The sequence below is a fragment of the Seriola lalandi genome, unplaced genomic scaffold (assembly GCF_002814215.2).
Source record: "Seriola lalandi dorsalis isolate HSWRI2012SDOR001 ecotype SW California unplaced genomic scaffold, Sedor1 jcf7180002054946, whole genome shotgun sequence".
NCBI classification, from domain to species: Eukaryota; Metazoa; Chordata; class Actinopteri; order Carangiformes; family Carangidae; genus Seriola; species Seriola lalandi.
Genome location: NW_019525497.1, coordinates 725074 through 742802, shown reverse-complemented (window position 1 = coordinate 742802; position 17729 = coordinate 725074). Strand labels below are relative to the sequence as shown.

The 17729-nt window shown below is 39.9% G+C and overlaps 3 protein-coding genes across 4 annotated transcripts; all 3 read left to right on the top strand.

Moving 5' to 3' along the window:
- The first annotated feature begins 855 nt into the window (after positions 1-855).
- ubox5 (U-box domain containing 5) lies at positions 856-7624 on the top strand. Of its 2 annotated transcripts, none has more exons than XM_023394177.2 (7): positions 856-1024; positions 1814-1879; positions 2831-2932; positions 3352-4124; positions 4258-4886; positions 5008-5193; positions 6067-7624. In XM_023394177.2, exons 2-7 carry the CDS (start codon positions 1826-1828, stop codon positions 6285-6287), a joined length of 1965 nt encoding a protein of 654 aa, XP_023249945.1. In that variant the 5' UTR covers positions 856-1024; positions 1814-1825; the 3' UTR covers positions 6288-7624. The 2 variants fall into 2 exon arrangements, with proteins under 2 accessions (XP_023249945.1, XP_023249942.1); XM_023394174.2 differs by having other exon boundaries at positions 4255-4886.
- An 840-nt stretch (positions 7625-8464) lies between these two features.
- On the top strand, positions 8465-10708 carry avp (arginine vasopressin). The gene is made up of 3 exons (XM_023394206.2): positions 8465-8804; positions 9445-9649; positions 9846-10708. Exons 1-3 carry the CDS (start codon positions 8685-8687, stop codon positions 9980-9982), a joined length of 462 nt encoding a protein of 153 aa, XP_023249974.1. The 5' UTR covers positions 8465-8684; the 3' UTR covers positions 9983-10708.
- A 2832-nt stretch (positions 10709-13540) lies between these two features.
- On the top strand, positions 13541-15517 carry ccl27a (chemokine (C-C motif) ligand 27a). Its single transcript, XM_087170397.1, is given in 4 exon segments — positions 13541-13782; positions 14178-14292; positions 14528-14598; positions 14601-15517. Coding segments are annotated over 4 exon segments (288 nt in total). The 5' UTR covers positions 13541-13718; the 3' UTR covers positions 14639-15517.
- Positions 15518-17729: the final 2212 nt, after the last annotated feature.

Sequence of the window (17729 nt, the reverse complement as noted above, 5' to 3'; positions counted from 1 at the left end):
CACACTGTAGAAATATTTTTAACAAATTCATGTACTTTGGTAGATGTACTTTCCACCACTGGACCTGGCTGTATAAAATCTATAAACATATGCAACCTGTGAAGAGGGGGATGCAACATAACAGTGTTTTATAGGGTCGCAAACCAAAAAGGTGTGGAACCATTATTCATACAGTATAAGGGTTACTGTTCTTACAAGTCTTCATAACATGTTCGACTAAAGGTATTCTAGGCTAATGAAGTATAATGAAGATAAAAAAAATGTGTAATCGTGAGTAAATACTTCCTCAAACCTGGGAGATCTGTGTTCTTCCCTGGGAACAGCATGTATTCTATTGGGGTGTCCTTGAAGTGTTGCAAGTGCCAGGGTTGCATCTTGTAAAGATGAGCCTTTAGTTGTGCAACAGATGGTCCGGCCCCCACAGAGCCCTGATCTCAACATCACAGTCAGTCTGGGATTACATGAAGAGACAGTTCTGTTTTATAGTCACAGCAAATATTGATTTAATTTAGTATGTTCTGTTTACTGCACTTTACATGAAGTTAACTGATGAACAATAAAACAAAGTAGCCTACTGTAGGCCTACATCTCCTTGGAGGATATGATGGACAAAATGCATTTGTAGATGTCTAAAACGTAATAAGAGATGTTACCTATTACAACCTATTAAACATTAAAAGGCCGTTGACTTTGTAAGAACCACATAATGTCAGCGGACAAACAATTAAATTAAACTGATTCCTACCTCCTTTACTCAACACCGTCTACATACTATTGTATCATCCCTTGGACACTAACACGTTTCGCAATTAAAAATGTGAAGCATGTCCCTTCTCGGCTTCCTTAGTTTGGTCGGGTAGGCTAATGGTTAGCAACTATTAGCTATCCCTACAGTTGGCAAGAGGACCTGTATAAAGAGTCGAAACAGCAAGGTTTGTCAACGACCAGGCAAAGTGGGCTTCGTCAGCTGTTTAATTTATTTAGTCAACATTATCGTCGTGAGTCTGGCTCGGCATTTGCAACGGTGAGCGTACTTGAATACACCTGTACTCCATAACATGCTGTTGGAGCGATACGTTCAGGTTAGCTTTGGAATATAAAACAAAATGTAGTTAACTTACACGTGAACAAAATATAGAGTACCTATATGTGATGTTCAAAACTTCCAACATCAGGGCCAAGAATATTCTTCTGTGGAGTGAACGGTAGTGTCCAGTATCGATCAGTTTGTTTGGTGAAATTTAACTGCCAGTAGTTTCCAGTAGCTGTATGAGAGATGAACCCATCATAGCACCTGTGTACTTGTGAAGTTAACTTAGTCTTAATCTTCCAGTTATTTTCTCTAATGGTTTAATTGTTAGGTCCATAACAACAACCCCGAATATAAAAACATCAAGTTATGGTCAGATATTACATGGAGAAGCAGCAAATGATCACATTTGAGAAGCTAGAACCTACTGCATCTGATTTGTTGTTCATTTTATGTTGACTAACTAACTGATTAATTAACTAAATGTTTCAGCAGGATAATTTATTTTCTATGTTTAACTGCCATGAATTTGCTTATTTTATAGTATTATAATTAACTGAACAGATGTCAAACGTAAGTGGAAGTCACTACATTACCTAATACAGTATGAGCTAACCTCCTTGAACTGAACTCACCATTGAAAGTTGTTAATGAGAGGTGAGTCAGTCAATCTGTGAAGGTCATTTTGTAATGAGGTCAGAGATTCACTGAATGCTTCGCCTTAACATAAAAGCTGACCGTAAGGGAATTCTATAGCTCTGAAACCAGTTTGTGTCTTCGCAGGTTGAGAAGAATATGGTTGTGAATCTCTGTCTGCCACAGTTTTATACGACAGTCCATTGCAACAAGGTGCGATACATTTCATTGATCTATTGTGTAACTATACCTTCCCTCTGCTATTTTCTTTCTATTTCCAATGTATAATGCTTTCGTAACAGTTGTTATAGTTTTGGAGTACGAAACTGCTGCAACACCCAGGTGACATTTTACTAATGTTAGCAACAATTACTCACTTCAATCCATTCACAATTCAAGTCATGTCATGTCCAATACGTGATTGGACGAAAAGGAAGAATCAACGCACATGGACACGAAATAGAACAAGATGGAGGTGGAGGGAAAATATTTGAAAATAAAGAAGCAAGGGGACAAAGTGGAGTGTAGGAGGCTGAATCACAACCGACCTTGCTATGTTCTTATTGGTATTTGATAATCTGATCATGGTTGTATCTTCTTCCACACTTGGAATGAAAGATGTTCTTTTACTCTTTCAAGAGTTCTTGAATTATATTATCTCACTCCTTTTCTACCTCACCCTTTGTGCCATTCAGTCTCTCATATCATCACCTCTCCTTCCATGTGATGTTATACACAGTTTTCATTTCCAATGTAACAAGCTCCTGAAACTTAAACTTTTCCCAGAATTGGTTATATTTCTGTTACAGATTGACAACATGTTGTTAATGACCACTTACAAATTTCAGTTACAATTAACATTGTTAAACCAATTTAACTGGACAGACTTGTGAGGTTTGATATGTCTTCCACCAGAAAAATCTGCACATGGTTTCTTAAAATGATGTTCACCATTCTGCTGACTTTTTGCTAGCATTTGAGAGCAGGTCAGGTGTGTATTCTGACATTTTTTTCATTGTGTCCTGTCTCATTGCCGTGCACTATCCATTAAAGGCAAAAAAAAAAAAAACTCTTTATAGATAATATTTGAAAATTATTTACTGTAGCTTCTCTCAATATCAAGCTTTCAGTAAAGATTATTTTTCCATTATCTCGCACCTGCAGCTGTGTGCAGATGGCTATGATGTCACAAATCTTGTGTCAGCTGACCCCGCTGTCCGGAGGCGTGGCTTCAAGCTGGAGTACTTTCTACGTCCACCTGTACAGGTAAGATGAAGCTGTCGTACTTTGGTTCAACTGTTCTCATAGTTCTCATCTAACTCTTGGCAAGAAATTGATTTAACACCTTAAAAGATAATTATATGTAGCCTAACATGAAAAGGTCAAAGTCTAACCTGTGCGGACAAATGTGGCCTCTTCTGAGGGTAACCACGTCCTTTTGATTTGAATAATTAAATCTTTGAAAAGAGAATTTGGGAATCTTCTTTTTTTTCTCATCTGTCTCTTCCACTTTGAGGCTGGTATGTGTCTGAAGCATGTGTCTGATCATCCTGTCTCACAAAGGGGGCTACACTCAATCTCATATTTTCAGAAAAATGACAAAAATTAATGGCATTGCAGTCTGCAGACATTAATGACTGTAATTGATAAATTAATGTCCACTTTTTTTGCTCCATTCCTTTCAGGTGACGTTGAAGTTTGGCTTCCAGGTGGAGCTCTGCAGGGTGGATGTGGAGCTGTGGCCCTGGGGTATGGACCGCGGACAGGCCTGCAAGAGGCTGGAGATCAGCACCAGCTCTGATTCACTTGCTTCGCAGAATTTTAGTCAAGGCCCCAAACAGGTTGATCAAAAGGAACAAATGCAGGTAAAGGACCAGAGTGAACAGAACAAAAATAAACGAGAATATGACAGTAAATCTTGCCGGAGTAATGGCCACCAGTGGAGTATTCAGGCCCAACAATGGGGTGAAGAGACTCTAGATGGGCGTCAACATAAAGGGCATGCATACAAGAGGCAGATGGCCAAAGAGCACACTCAAACAAATGCTGAATCCAGCCAACCTGAGGCAGAGTTTAGACTGGTAGGTCGTTGTGAACTTAAAGAGGAAACCCAAGTCTGTTTTTCGCGTTCAAATTTTAGTCCCCGGCCTCCATTCCTCTCTCCACCCCCTCCACAACCTGCAAACTGTCGGCAAGAGGAGCTCTGGAGCCGGGGTCTGCTCTCGTTGGGCGCTGTGACGCAACTTCGTGTGACTGTGCCGTTTGGCGGTGCAGCATCTGCTTTGGGGCTCAAGGCTTTAACCGTGTGGGGACAGCCTGCTCGCTGCTGCCCTGCAGAAGACGTGGAGAGGATTAAAAGTGTCCATGAGGCCAGTGTAAGACAGCTGCCACGAACTGTATTTTTTGCCCCCTCTGTCAGACATATAAACCAACCACTGCAAGCAGCCACACCTCCAAGGTATGTTTGTGAAGCAATCTTTTTGTTTAATCCGATTCTTGTTGTAGATAAATTAAAGTATAAAATAACAAAAGTTATTAGTTTTCCTACAATGTTGATAATCATCTGCTGGCTTTTTGTCCGACTCCAGCAGTCTTTCCATCCCAGAAGAGTTCCTTGACCCAATAACCCAGGAGGTAATGACGCTGCCTATGCTGCTGCCCAGTGGTGTGTCAGTGGACAACACCACTCTGGAGGAGTACCAGAAGAGGGAGGCCACTTGGGGTCGTGCCCCGAATGACCCCTTCACTGGGGTCCCGTTCACTTCAAACTGCCAGCCTCTTCCTAACCCCCAACTGAAAACCCGCATCGATCACTTCCTCCTGCAGAGAGGGGATGTGAGGAGGGACGGGATGTTGGGGAGACAAGGCGAGGGAGAGAATCCACAAGCCTCAAGACTTATACCCTCCAAGGTAGACGGACAGTCCCAGAACTCTACGTGTATCAGCAAAAGCTCAATAAACAATACTTCTATTCAATATAATGCTGGAACTAGAAACACAAAGAGGACTGCACAGATAGAAGACACTGGATTAGGACATTCATCAGATAATGGGAATCATACAACTAACTCCCAGCCTCTTACTACAGATGGTGAATCAGAGACAGATAGAAGGAAGAAACGAAGTCTAAGTGGAATTTCTAAAGAGTCAACAGAAGAGTTGACAACTGAGAAGCAATTACTACCTCAAACAAAAAGACCAAGAAATGCTGCAGTTTCAGGTGAGTATATTTTCTTTAAGAATAACATTTTACAACATATCTGTATTGTTTTCCATGCTTGCGTTTTATCTTTTTTTCCTGCTGACTTGTCAACATTTGCTCCTTCACTATTCCACTCCAGCCCCCAGCTGCAGCTCCCATGAGCAGCGTTTGTCAGCAAGCCTAGATGAAGCCCTTTTCTCTGCCCTGCAAGGCAGACCATCCTTCACCTCAAACTTGTCTCAGCAGAGACGGGTTGCTCCTGACTCTGAGCCAGTGAAAACCACACAGCAGTTCCAGAGTTCAGGCTCTCCGAGCGTCTGTACAGGTAGGATTGGTGTCAGTTTGGATTAATTCTGTTTGAATGGATTCAAATGGTGATGAATAACACTGAAAAAATGCAGAATCAATTAGCAAAAACACTGAACCAGGTCCCAATCCCACACCATCCAGCAAGACTCTCAACTGTGAGAAATGTGCACATTTCTGGTACTTTGTTAAGTGAACAAAATATTTCCTCTGTTTGCCTTGTGATCATTTCAACTAAAGATAAAATGATTGCTATCATAACATTTTAGAGTTGTGAAGTCTTTCCTTATGGTATGATAAACCACTGTCCACTGTTTCGGCATCTGATAAGCCGTCACACTAATGGATCAATTATCTAAACTATAATTATTTCATGTGTCACTGGTACCCCACACCACACGCCCCCACCTTTGCAGCTCTTTTGTGTTGTTTTAACTGCTGTCATAGCTTACTCAGTGGTTAGCCTAATGCTGCACTTCCTGTAAACAATATGGAATATAGGCTTCATAAAGTTTCAGAAAAAGTCCCTTTTGAAATTTCTCTGTACATTTTTACACTAACAGAAACCTGGATTGGACAACATTTCAGTTAGAAGACATGTTTTTTCTGAACATAGTGCAAAGTGCAAGACACTTGACTCAATCATTGGTGAGAGGCATTCTGGGGTGCTGGAAATCAGATCTAGTTGGTAGATAAGAGATAAGGGTAAGGTAAGAGAAGGGGATAAACCAAAGACTGAATTAATAACACATAAATGAAATGTACAGACAGACACAAAGTAATGACTTTATGACTGCTTGAGTCTTTGAAATAGGAAATTGTTATTTGTATAATGTTGAAATTAATATACATTTTTGTTTGATTTTTTTTTTCCCTCACATTTGCTTTCTAGGTGAGAAGACATGCTCTGCGTGTTCCTGTTCAGTCTCTGCTTACTCCACGTCTGTATCATCCATCTATCGTCTAACCTGCAGTCACTTGCTCTGCCATGCCTGCCTGCGGAGGCATTCAAATCGGCTAAACTCAGTCACTGCAGTAACATCCAGTCACATCTTGTGTCCCACCTGCCAAAGCCCTACCCCACGCAGTGACATCATACGTGTGCATCACTGACAGATGGAGTAAAAAGGCAAAGTTACGAACTTCAAAAGTCTGCCAGGAAATGAGGAGGTTTGCTCTCAAGGTGAAAACAGGGTTGTACTCCAGATGTGGTGTTCAAGTATTGTGACTGTGTTGAACTCAAAATGAAGAAAAAAACAATTAAAGTTGAAAGTTAAAATTCCTATTTATAGATTGTTTACTGGGTTTGATGCTGTCAACTCCTACTCTCATTATTTTGTAATATTTTGTATTAATTCTTATCCATGTGCGTTACCAAGCACTGAGGACTTCAAGTCTAGCACTGTGATATATTCCTTAGACTTGCCTTGGACCTGTGGCGTAACAAAATCAGATTATACAGACCAAACAGGTTTTTAATGCCCACAGCTGAAGAAAGGACATCAGTGAAAGGAAAGACCTTTTTTGTAAAATCTTGCATTTAAGAATGTGAAAAATATATATATAAATATATAAAAGTCTCGTCCTCATCTCTTCCACCCCCTCTTCCCATCTTAGCCTTTTCATTCAGCATTGAAGTCTAGTTGCAGCCTTGGTTCAGCCGCCTTTGTGGAGACCCTGGATGTGTTGAGGAAGCACAAAGAAAAAGGTTGAGGGACAGAAGTACTGGGAGCAACAGGCCAGAAGAATTAATCTCCAATCGAGTCCATCCAAGGCTGTGTGGTCATTGTGCAGAAACAGACGGGGTCTTGCTTAGCTCAGCTGACGTCCTGATGCCATGTCCTTACCTCAGACCCCTCCCTTCTATCTTTCTTCACTTCATTCACCACTTTACACTCTTTACACTCACTACACTCTTGCTTAGGTTAAGAGGGTAAAAACAGGCAGAAAATGTAATGATGAGGAATTATTGGATCTGACTATGTACAAATTTTTATTATGTTTTTGGTGTGTTAATATTAAAATGTATCTGCTTCCATGAATTCCCACAGTGGCAAATGTTCATCAGGTAGCATTAAAAGGTTTAGTGTTAGGAAAGAAAATGACAATTTTTCCTGGCTGAGACTACATGTCCTCCTGAGTGTCCTTGCCCACATATTCGCTTTCTGCCTCATAACACTTCACCCTGACCGCCTCGTGCAAGTGTGTTGTGTGCACAAAAGGGCTAAACAGAGCAAAGTCAGGAAAAACAGTTTTTATTGGGCTTTACAATCACAAACGGCATAATTTAAATGTTGGTCTCCCTGACAACATCAACCTTAACCAAGGTCATGATCCTGTATCCGCCCAATAAACAAAGACTGGAATCAGTTCTGCATGTGAAATCGGGACATGAGCTTCACTGTTTCAGCTACAAGTATGAGATAAATCACTTAAATGATACACAATCAGACTGTGTGTTTGGGTGTCTTTTCTGCTTTATACATGGTACAGGTAATGTAAAAGAAAATATTAATCCACCCTCAAACTAATTTTATTTCATTTCTTGTATAAAAAAAAAAAAGATTTAATACAGGAATCAGGAGTTTCTTCCTATATGTTAAAGGAACTGTTTTTAGATCATTTCTTATTTCATGTTGTTGAGGAGTGCAGTAATGCATAATAAGAACACATTTTGTGTTTATTAAATGACAGGACTTGAATGCTCTGTTGCTAATTAAAGAACTCCTTCACACTTTCACCTTCTGCCTCTGATGCTCAGTTTTACCATTTATCACTTACTTGTTAATCAGCATCACAGCAGCTAATAGGTGAGATAAAACCCTAAGCATGCAACAAGACACTAAACAGAATAATAAGATGAAAATATTTATGTTTATTGCAAATGCTAATCCTGTTATGCTCATTTATAGTTTTAAATCACGCCAGGGGGATAATTTGTGTGGTCTAGAGGTTGTCATGATGCTGGCACAGTTTCCGTCAGGTGACAAAAGTTAAAAAATGTCTGCTATACAGTGATGAGCAGTGACTAGTTTCACAGCTGATCTGTACATGATCATCATGAGATGTACTTCATTAGTGCGCTTATTGCAGTAAATCTAATTAGTTGTCCACAATTTCCAATTAAGCTAGTTGTTGATGTGCCTTTTTTTTTTTAATGTGCGCCTGCCCTCCCGCCTTCAGAAAAGTTATTTCAAATAAGTGTGGCGCAGTGCTGAATACAGAAAGAGCATCTTCTGCTGCCATTGTTGTGTTCTTGTGTACATTTGTTAGATGGCACACATCTGATGCAGAGCCATATCCGCAGCGACCCCTCGCGCGCCGGTGGCCTTCGGGCGCGCGTGCGTGTGGAGAGCAGAACGCTACACGACACTGACGTCAGATGCGGGTGTCAGTCGCTTTGTCTGATCCATGTCCGCCCGCTTATAAGTGAGGAATCGACCGGGACATCGGTCAGACATCAACCCCCACCCTAAACAGGCGGAGGCGCTCATCCAAAAACCAGCAACGATGCCTCACTCCTTGTTCCCGCTGTGCGTCCTGGGACTCCTTGCCCTCTCCTCCGCCTGTTACATCCAGAACTGCCCCCGAGGAGGGAAACGAGCGCTGCCGGAGACGGGGATCAGACAGGTGAGGACCATTATCCTCTCTGCTTTCTTTTGGGATATCACCTTTGACTTTCTCAGATTTCTTAGATTGGAAATTTCTAAAGTTGCCTTTTAGCCTATTCTAGCCTATATATATAAAGTAATTTAGCTTTAAAGTAATTTCAAAATATAAAATAAATGATTGTATAAATGTAATATCAGTGGTTTAGATTATACATATGTTTATCATATATATATATATATATATATATATGATAAACATATGTATAATCTTATAAGAGAAACAAAAACTGCCTGGTGTTATGCATTGCAAGTTTTTCTTAATTTCTTCTTTTCTCATGATTTCTGGTGTGGAAGCAACTTAAGAGACACATTAGAAATATATGCAAACACTAAAGTGAGATGAACAGACACAGTATTCAGAATCAGCTTTTTGGCTAATACCATGCCCATTACCATGTTGATTGAATGTGAGGGAAGAGGAAGTATTCTCTGAGAATTAAGAAAAAGACAATGAAATGAAATGCCAAAATGAGTATTCCTGCAGTCAGACAACCTATCAACAGAAGAGTTTGACTGGACAATGCCAAAGTAAATGTCACAAAAAAAGTGACTGGATTAAAGCAGCTGATTATGCTTAAATCTATTAATTTCTCCTCCAGTGCATGTCTTGTGGCCCCAGTGACAGGGGCCGCTGCTTCGGCCCCAATATCTGCTGCGGGGAGGGCCTCGGCTGCCTGCTGGGCTCCCCAGAAACAGCTCACTGCGTGGAGGAAAACTACCTGCTCACCCCCTGTCAGGCCGGAGGGAGACCCTGTGGATCTGAAGGAGGACACTGTGCTGCTTCAGGACTCTGCTGTAGCTCAGGTGCAGTCTGCTCTGAGTGTATCTGTTTGTCATGGTTAATGGAGTTAATAGGTCTAATATAGTATGAACTAGTCTATACCCAGTGTCGATAAAGTTCCTTTCCTTTCTTTTCTTTTCCTTTCCTTTCCTTTCCTCTCCTCTTTTCTCCTCTCCTCTCCTCTCCTCTCCTCTCCTCTCCTCTCCTCTCTCTTCTCAGAGAGCTGTGCGGTGGACTCTGACTGCCTGAGGGAGACCGAGGCCTCAGATCCAGCCCACGGCTCTGCAGGGAGCTCACCTGCAGAGCTGCTGCTCCGCCTGCTGCACGTGGCCAGCAGAGGACAGACTGAGTACTGACACTGTATCCGTGGAGGTTCCTCTGCTCCTCAGGTTCTGGAGGTGCAACAGAAATGCAGATCATCTCTGTTCCACTATCAACCTTGAGATTCAAACCTTGAACCAATAAAATACCAAGTCAAACTTTGTTCTCTCTTAAACCTTTCTGCTATGCTGATGCTGTCAAGACGGTTTGCCGTCACAGATAGAGATCTATCTTCAACTCGTTTACTGATTGGCTACTTCTATCCAAATCCGGGGGTCAAGGAATCATAGTAACCGATATGAAACATTAGATTTCATGTTTGTTTCCACCCTAGAAATGTATATACTAATGCACATACTGTAAACAATGTTTGATCTATATGAAGGAAATTAGACACCTCAGTGCTCCAGTTCCAATGAGTGAGTTTTAGAAGAAAACACTGTAAATAAGTCAGAGACTGGAGATAAACGTTGCTATGGACATCCATGTGTAACAGCTGAATGATAATGCTTGAGCAACTACTTCTTGTGTATTAGAAATGGTATTGTACGTTGAAAATGGAAAAAACAATACAGACTGTATCACTGCCAAAATGAGCTTCTGTTATCTGTTCTCATTATCCCCAGGCTCAAAAATAATTACACCTTTAACTGATGACTCACTGAAACTTTACCCACCACCTGTGTGTGTGTGTGTGTGTGTGTGTGTGTGTGTGTGTGTGTGTGTGTGTGTGTGTGTGTGTGTGTGTGTGAGAGAGAAAATGTGTAAATGAAAGTGAGTAAGTGTGTAAGGAATGTATCCCAACACAGATAACTTTTGTTTTCCCAGAAGACACAATCTGTTTGGATGCCACCATTTAATTTGCAGCAAACTATATCGAATGTTAATACTGATACAGTATGAGGGTCAAGTAGGGACAACAAAGCTTGGGCTTTTTGATGCTTAAAGTCACGTTGATGTCAAAGGTGATTGTTGTAAATCATTTATTGAGTGATCCATATCCCACCTTAGTTGTTGCGCCAATAAAATAAATTGACAGTGTCAGCGGCCCTTTTATTCATCTCCTTCAAGCACACAACCTTCTCTGTTGTGTATCAACATGTCTAATCGGTGTAGACAAAGGAAAGTGAATTCCAGTCATCATTATCCTTTTGTGTGATGATTGAAAGCTGATGCCTCTGCCAGGACTGATGGCAGGTTTGCCTGTGATGTCCTTCCGATTCGTTTGGGACAGGATCCCAGGACCTCCCAGATTTTGACAGTTGACTGTTAGTTGTTGTGACATCAATAACCTTTATGTTAATTATTCAGTCATAAATCTTGATGATTGCATTCCCTTTCCTTTCACTTTCAAAATCAATCACTGCACCCTTTATAATTTTTCATTTCCAGTTAATGTTGCAGCAGTGATGTAGGCTGTAAATGAATATAAATACACATGATCACCTGGTAGACTCAAACATAATATGTAGACTTCAGTCATTTAAAATAGTCCTGCTAGCACTGACCACTTTGGGCCCAGAATGGCACATTTCTATCTCAACAACTATTTGATGGATTGCCATGAAATTGAGTAAAGACATCTGTGGTTCCTAGAGGACGAATCCTAATGACTCTGGTCATTCCAACCTTTCCTTCTATTTTTGAATTTTACAGAGATGCGTTTATATATAACTACAGGATGGAATGCCATAATATTCAATACAGATATTTAGTTCCCAGAGGATTTATCCAACAGACTTTGGTAACTCCCTGAATTTTCCTCATTCACCACCTGCACGTTCACATTTGTGGTTTTAAGTTAAAAGTCTCAACAGGTATTACATGGATTATCATGAAATTTGTTACACATATTCATACCCATCTCAGGATTAACTGTATATCTTTATTTATCCCTTAACTTTCGACATAGCACCCTCACCGGATTTTAATTTGTCCTTTGGTTGCAAAGCTAAAATTAGCTATTTTGTGTACCACAGTGTCTAGCCAGGGCTGTGGACTCCTGGTTTTATGAATGGGAACGTGCTGGTCTGTCTGTCAAAATCAGCTTAGCAACAAGAAGGCAGATTTCTTCTTTTCCTTCATACAAAATCCAATATTAAAACATTTAAATGGATAAAGCAAGCTGTCGGTTTTTAATTTTGATAAAGCTTCCAGTGTAGTCAAACCAGACCACAGTAGCTTGTTTTAAAGACCAAAACTTTAAAGATAGAAAGAAAGAAAGAAAGAAAGAAAGAATGAAGACAAATGACACAAAACAACCTGTACTACTTGCTCAGACAGGAGGAAGTCTTGTGGATGGAAGGTTTTACATTTAGTGTTGCATGCTCAAAATGGAAAACCAAACATCACACAGAGACGGTTTTGATTTGTCTGCTGTCACGTGTGAAATAAGGAGAGCCAGAACCCAATTGCAGATTCAAAAAAGGAACAGAGTTTATTTACAAAAACTGAAAATCACCAAAGGGGAAAAAATTAACCGAGGACCACTCAAGCGCCTGCTGAGGGAAAAACAACACAAGAACAATAACACAAAAAACCACGAGGGGCAAAAAACTCAGGAATAAACTAAAGTTGTCCAGGAGTAAAAAAATACTCACCAGCACACTAGAAATAACACTGGAAACACTTGAGCGGGAGGCTAGGCAGGTTCTTGTGAATCATTGTGGGGAACAGCAGGCATACAAGTGAATCATGTGGCACAGGAGAATGTTTGGGAGAGACTTAAATAATCAGGCTGATTGCAAGGAATCAGGAACAGGTGAGGGCGATGAGGCTGCTGCCGAGAACCGGCCCCGCCGATGGAGGGCTCAATAACACAGAAATAAATAAAAAACCAAACCATAACAGTCTGCTACCACATCACCAACTTTCTCAGTTACAAAATAAACAGCGATGAAGTCAGTCTGTCCTTTGCTTTACCAGAAAAACTCCCTTGAGGGGAAGTTAGATTTTTTTTTTTCATTTTTTATGATCTTGTATCTTTGCACGCTCAGTGAAATTGCACAACATGCAACAAATGTTAGAAAGCCACACCTGAGCACACAATGCATGAGAAATGTTTTTTCGACCGCAGTGTTAAGTCAACATAATATCTTGTCAACAGATTCAACATCGATTCAACATCGCTTCATTTATGTCAATTAAGCCTTTATCAGTATCTGCAATGTTTTGCTCTTCAAGAATTTGTTGCCAAAAGTCAGATTTAATTTTGCCATCATTGGTAAATTCTTCTTGGTATTTTTTTTTTCTGTTCAAAGGTTAGGGCCATCATCAGAACTCTGTACTAATATAAATGAATGAATATAAAATGTGATACGTCTTATTTCTTTCATTTTTACGTTGATGTTTGACTGAGCTGCAACACCTGCATCACTTTGCTTAAGCAACCTTAATGAAGTTTCAATATGACCTCAATTGTTCAACTGTGACCTTGATTCTATCTTTCATTACTCTGGGTGTGGAATTTTCAATCGGTGTCAATCTGTCAAATAAGGTCCTGTGAAAAGTGTGGTTATTAAACCTGTCGGAGCCTGTCCGAGTGGAACATACCTGTACAACAAACTCACCCGGCACCAACGGTTTGAACAAACATTTCAGTACATTCTATGTTACTTCATCATCACTCTTTTAAAACGTGAGGTTCGTGTGATGCCTCTGTTTCTCGGTGGGTGAGAAAACAGGCGTGTGTTTGTGTGTGGGTGTGTGTGTGTTTAGTGCCAGTATTTAAGCAGCAAGGACAGACTTCCTCTGCTCATTTTCTCTGCCATCATGGATCTGCATGTTGCGTTGGTGACCGTCTGTCTGTGTGCTTTGGCCATCACCTCCACTGAAGGTAAGGACCCTTCTCTCTGACTCTGACAAATTCACATGTTAAACCAAGAAAACACTTGTATTGAATCAGTTTTATGTGTTTATAAGACATGTTCGTGCATTTACATAAGTGTATATTTTTGGAAAAGTGCAGGCTCCATATGGTGCAAACAAATAAAAATAAAAACATATTGTACTGTTGTAAACAGTTACTGAGCTGTTGATATTTATGTTCATTTTGCATGTGTTGTAGGAAAAGCAGAGGGTGTAGATAATAGTAACCAACCGGTTGGTTTATTATTCCCCTTCTAGCTGCTTTTTTCATGTCATTTAATCTCAGCATGTTAACTTTCAACTCATGCTTGCGATCTATTGCTTTCCAACATTCTCACCACAGCTCTTAATCTCACATTGTAGCTGGCATCCCAAAATGCTGTGTCAAAACAAGGACCATCAATAGATATATGCTGTTGAGGGTGGAAAGGTCGTATGAACAGCTAAGCACCGGCGCCTGTGACATCCCTGCACTGATGTAAGTGGTGAGGATCAACAATGAGCCTCAGTGATTATGGAGTTATCACATGCTTCATTATGATTATTCATTCATATCTTTATTCATACATCATGTATGCAGTCTGAACTTGGTAAAAAAAAGTCTGTACATGAGGTAATACCTTTACTGTTACTTCCAGTTACATATGCATGCTTTACATTTTTACCATCATCTGTAACTGAAACATATTTTCTTTCTCTGTGTGTGTCCACAGACTTTACATAAAGGGCAGTAAGAAACCCATATGCGCTCCTCTCAAGCTGAAGGCAATCCTGGAAAGGATCCATGGAGGAAGAAAAAGAACAATCTAAAAACAGCTTTCTGAGATGATGAGATGGATTGAAAAATCTCTTCCCAATATACCTGTGTGTCACGTTTTCTAAAGCTGGTGTTTTCAAGAGATTGTGTCATACAGAGGATCTCTTGGCGGTTTATTTTCATCGATTATGTGGAGGGCACTGTTTTGTAATTCATGTTGCTGGTTTTAATCTTTATTTCGTAATATTTTCGTAAATATTGTCATGTAAACTGAGATGTGGAGAAAAATATGAAATATGAAAAATAAGAGCGATCACCTATATATGGAACTTTATATCAGTGAGGAATCTGAATATTATAGTAGATTAATCTTGGGAATGTAACTCTACGTTTTTATAGAAATGAAAGTTAAATCGACTTGGACATTTCCTTGTTCGGTCTTGTCCTCTGATGATGACGAATCCCAGATCAGATCGAAAGGCATCACACCCGATGTCAAGTATTGTGAAGAAGTGAAAAGCAACATTTAAATAATCCAAGACTGAAAGAAATTAGCAGGAATTGTGCACAAATGCAGACATTAAAAAAGGAGGATTTGGACCGGAAACTAGTCTTCTGTTTCTCCTTAGGCAGCATCCAATGCTTTCCCGGTTTTTATTAGTCAGTTGCCTTTATGCAAATCCCTATTGTAATTCCTGCAACTACGGCAGTTACACAGTATACTGATTCTGTGGTCATTTTGGAGTCAGGTGACATCTTATCAAAATCCAAAAGTGCCAAAGTAAAAGTCAAATAAAAGATATGTTGATGAAGAGGCAAAATAAAAAATAAAGAATAAGGTATAGACCTGCTATATAAAAAGGTCCTCTGGGATAACTTCTGTTATGCCATATAAACAAAATTTGACTTGACTTGACGTGACTAAATAAACTTGGCTGAACATGAATTCACTGGTTCACTGCTCCATTCACAATCACGTCATCAAGCTATATATCAGGTTAAGGCCTAAGGCATTAGACTGTTATGATAATTAATAACTCATCCAGTCATAAAGGCAAAAAAACACCTACAGCAGATCACTGTAATCTGCCTTTCAGTCATTCCAGCTTTTAAACGTACAACCTTTTTCATACTCGAGTCAGAGCAAGTTCCTCCAGTGGCAGTTTGTCAGTGAGCTCTGTTCTTCTACCACACAAATATAATTTTAATTTCCTTCATCAGAGACATGAGGTTAAATCCAAACAGCTGAAAAGACAATTAGACTCCATGACATCAGCTACTGTGTAAGAAAAGATATTGAGGAAACAAACGAGATGGTTTCAGATGGGCCCACAGAAAAAGTCATCGTTACACACTCAAAAAAACATCTCACAGCTATTTACCTTTTGCCCTCCTGTCGGCAGCCTAATCATCTGTCTTCATAATTCTCTGCTCACTGATTCATCAGCTCACAAACTGCCAGAAACATTTGGCAGAGGCTCATCTCGCCTCAGGGGGCAGTAAAGCTGATCAAAGACGGATCATTTTTGCTCAAACAGTCAAAGTGAGGCAGGTAAAGCTGAAGGAGACATTGTGCATGTGGTCACCCGCCACTGTGTCAGGTCCAGATGTTTTCTCTTACACTGTGAAGACTTCACTATTCAATAGCACCCTCTAGTGGAAATACTGACAGGACAGAGAAACAAGTGTGCTAATAAAGTTCTGTTCACCCCTAAGTCTGACAGTTGAGTCTAAACTAATCCCCTGCAGATTCCTCAGGGATGCCAAAGTGAGTGTGTTCATAAACAGTAGCACCCTGGCAGTAGAATAGCAAATGTTTGTCTAGTGATGTACTTGGCACAGCTATCAGGCAACTGCAGAAGCCCACGCAGAGCAGCACCACATTCTGGATACAGTACTTCCTCCTTAAACACTGCTCAGGAAACTGGCCCCAAAATTAAACTCAATCCTTCTGGCTTTAGTAAAGCTCATCTTGGCTGTCAGAGACTTTGTCACGGCACTTGACTCTAGTAAATGCCTCACTGAGGATCAGCAAGAATCACTGTGAAGTAGCTGTCATATACAGAATGAGGTGTTTGACTTTCAGCATGTTGGAGTCTCAGACTTTGTTTTGTTAAACCATGCATACAGATATCGATCTCACATTTCTATTGATGACTGACTATGGGTGATGTCTTCTTCAACAGAGTGTTTTCTTATCAGCATATTCACCTCAACTCATTTTTTTTCGACAGGCAGATCTGTTGAGCAACAGCTTACAATAAAATTTCTGCTCGGACTGCTGACTCTAGCAAACTACATTCAAGTAAAGCATTTTGTCTTGCAATCAGCAGATTTATGGGTGCAGCGTACTCCAGCAGACAGTTTGACAGAACGTGCTTTGCCCACTTGCCTATGGAAGCGTGACAACTATTCTTTGTCTGATAGTGTTTAACTTGGCATAGTCATCAGAGAGCTGTTCAGACTAAAGCTGAGCAGAAATGTGCTGCACAAATGTCATTATATGAGTAACGGTCTACTAGTCTAGTCTTGTCTACTCTACTAAAGATATAAAAACATGTGTCTGTTGGAATACAGTTAGTGGTCTTGTTTCTGCCATTAATGCTCTTTTAAAGGCTTCACATTGTAGAAAGCGACATTTCAGTTTCTTTTTTTAGCATATTTTTTTGGGGCTTTTGTGCCTTTATTAAATGATTTGAAAGTATCAAAGTGCTCAGTCCACAGATAAATGTACACAGCACGTATTCAGAAACTGTGAACCATCATGACTTCCATAATTTTGTGATGTCACAACTATACAGTCACCACTCTCAGCTATGTCCCTTGTAAGGCCCACCTGGATTTATCATCCAACCTCATAGGATTAGGTCTTTCTGTGTGTTTACCTGAAATATGCTATATTTATATATTATATTTTGATACTTAAAAATAAAAAATATAAATAAATATTTCTTATTATGGATATAAAAACTTGTAAAATATGGGACCTTTAATATTTGTTTTTAACAGAAAATAACTGTGCGTTATATATGCTAAGCTTTGTTTAAAACGCAACCAAACCTCGACAGAAGTTTGTATTTGTAAGCTGCAAATCACATAAGGTACTTTGTACAACATTATACATAATGGGAAACAGCAGTTGATTATTTTTTGTAATA

Bases quoted from the DNA above. Each gene is read 5' to 3' on its own strand.
- avp (XM_023394206.2), top strand. From the start codon at position 8,685: ATGCCTCACTCCTTGTTCCCGCTGTGCGTCCTGGGACTCCTTGCCCTC. The intron at 8,805-9,444 runs GTGAGGACCATT...TTTCTCCTCCAG, and splicing joins CGGAGACGGGGATCAGACAG to TGCATGTCTTGTGGCCCCAG. The intron at 9,650-9,845 runs GTGCAGTCTGCT...CTCTCTTCTCAG, and splicing joins AGGACTCTGCTGTAGCTCAG to AGAGCTGTGCGGTGGACTCT.
- ubox5 (XM_023394174.2), top strand. From the start codon at position 1,826: ATGGTTGTGAATCTCTGTCTGCCACAGTTTTATACGACAGTCCATTGC. The intron at 4,125-4,254 runs GTATGTTTGTGA...GTCCGACTCCAG, and splicing joins CAAGCAGCCACACCTCCAAG to CAGTCTTTCCATCCCAGAAG. The intron at 5,194-6,066 runs GTAGGATTGGTG...TTTGCTTTCTAG, and splicing joins CTCTCCGAGCGTCTGTACAG to GTGAGAAGACATGCTCTGCG.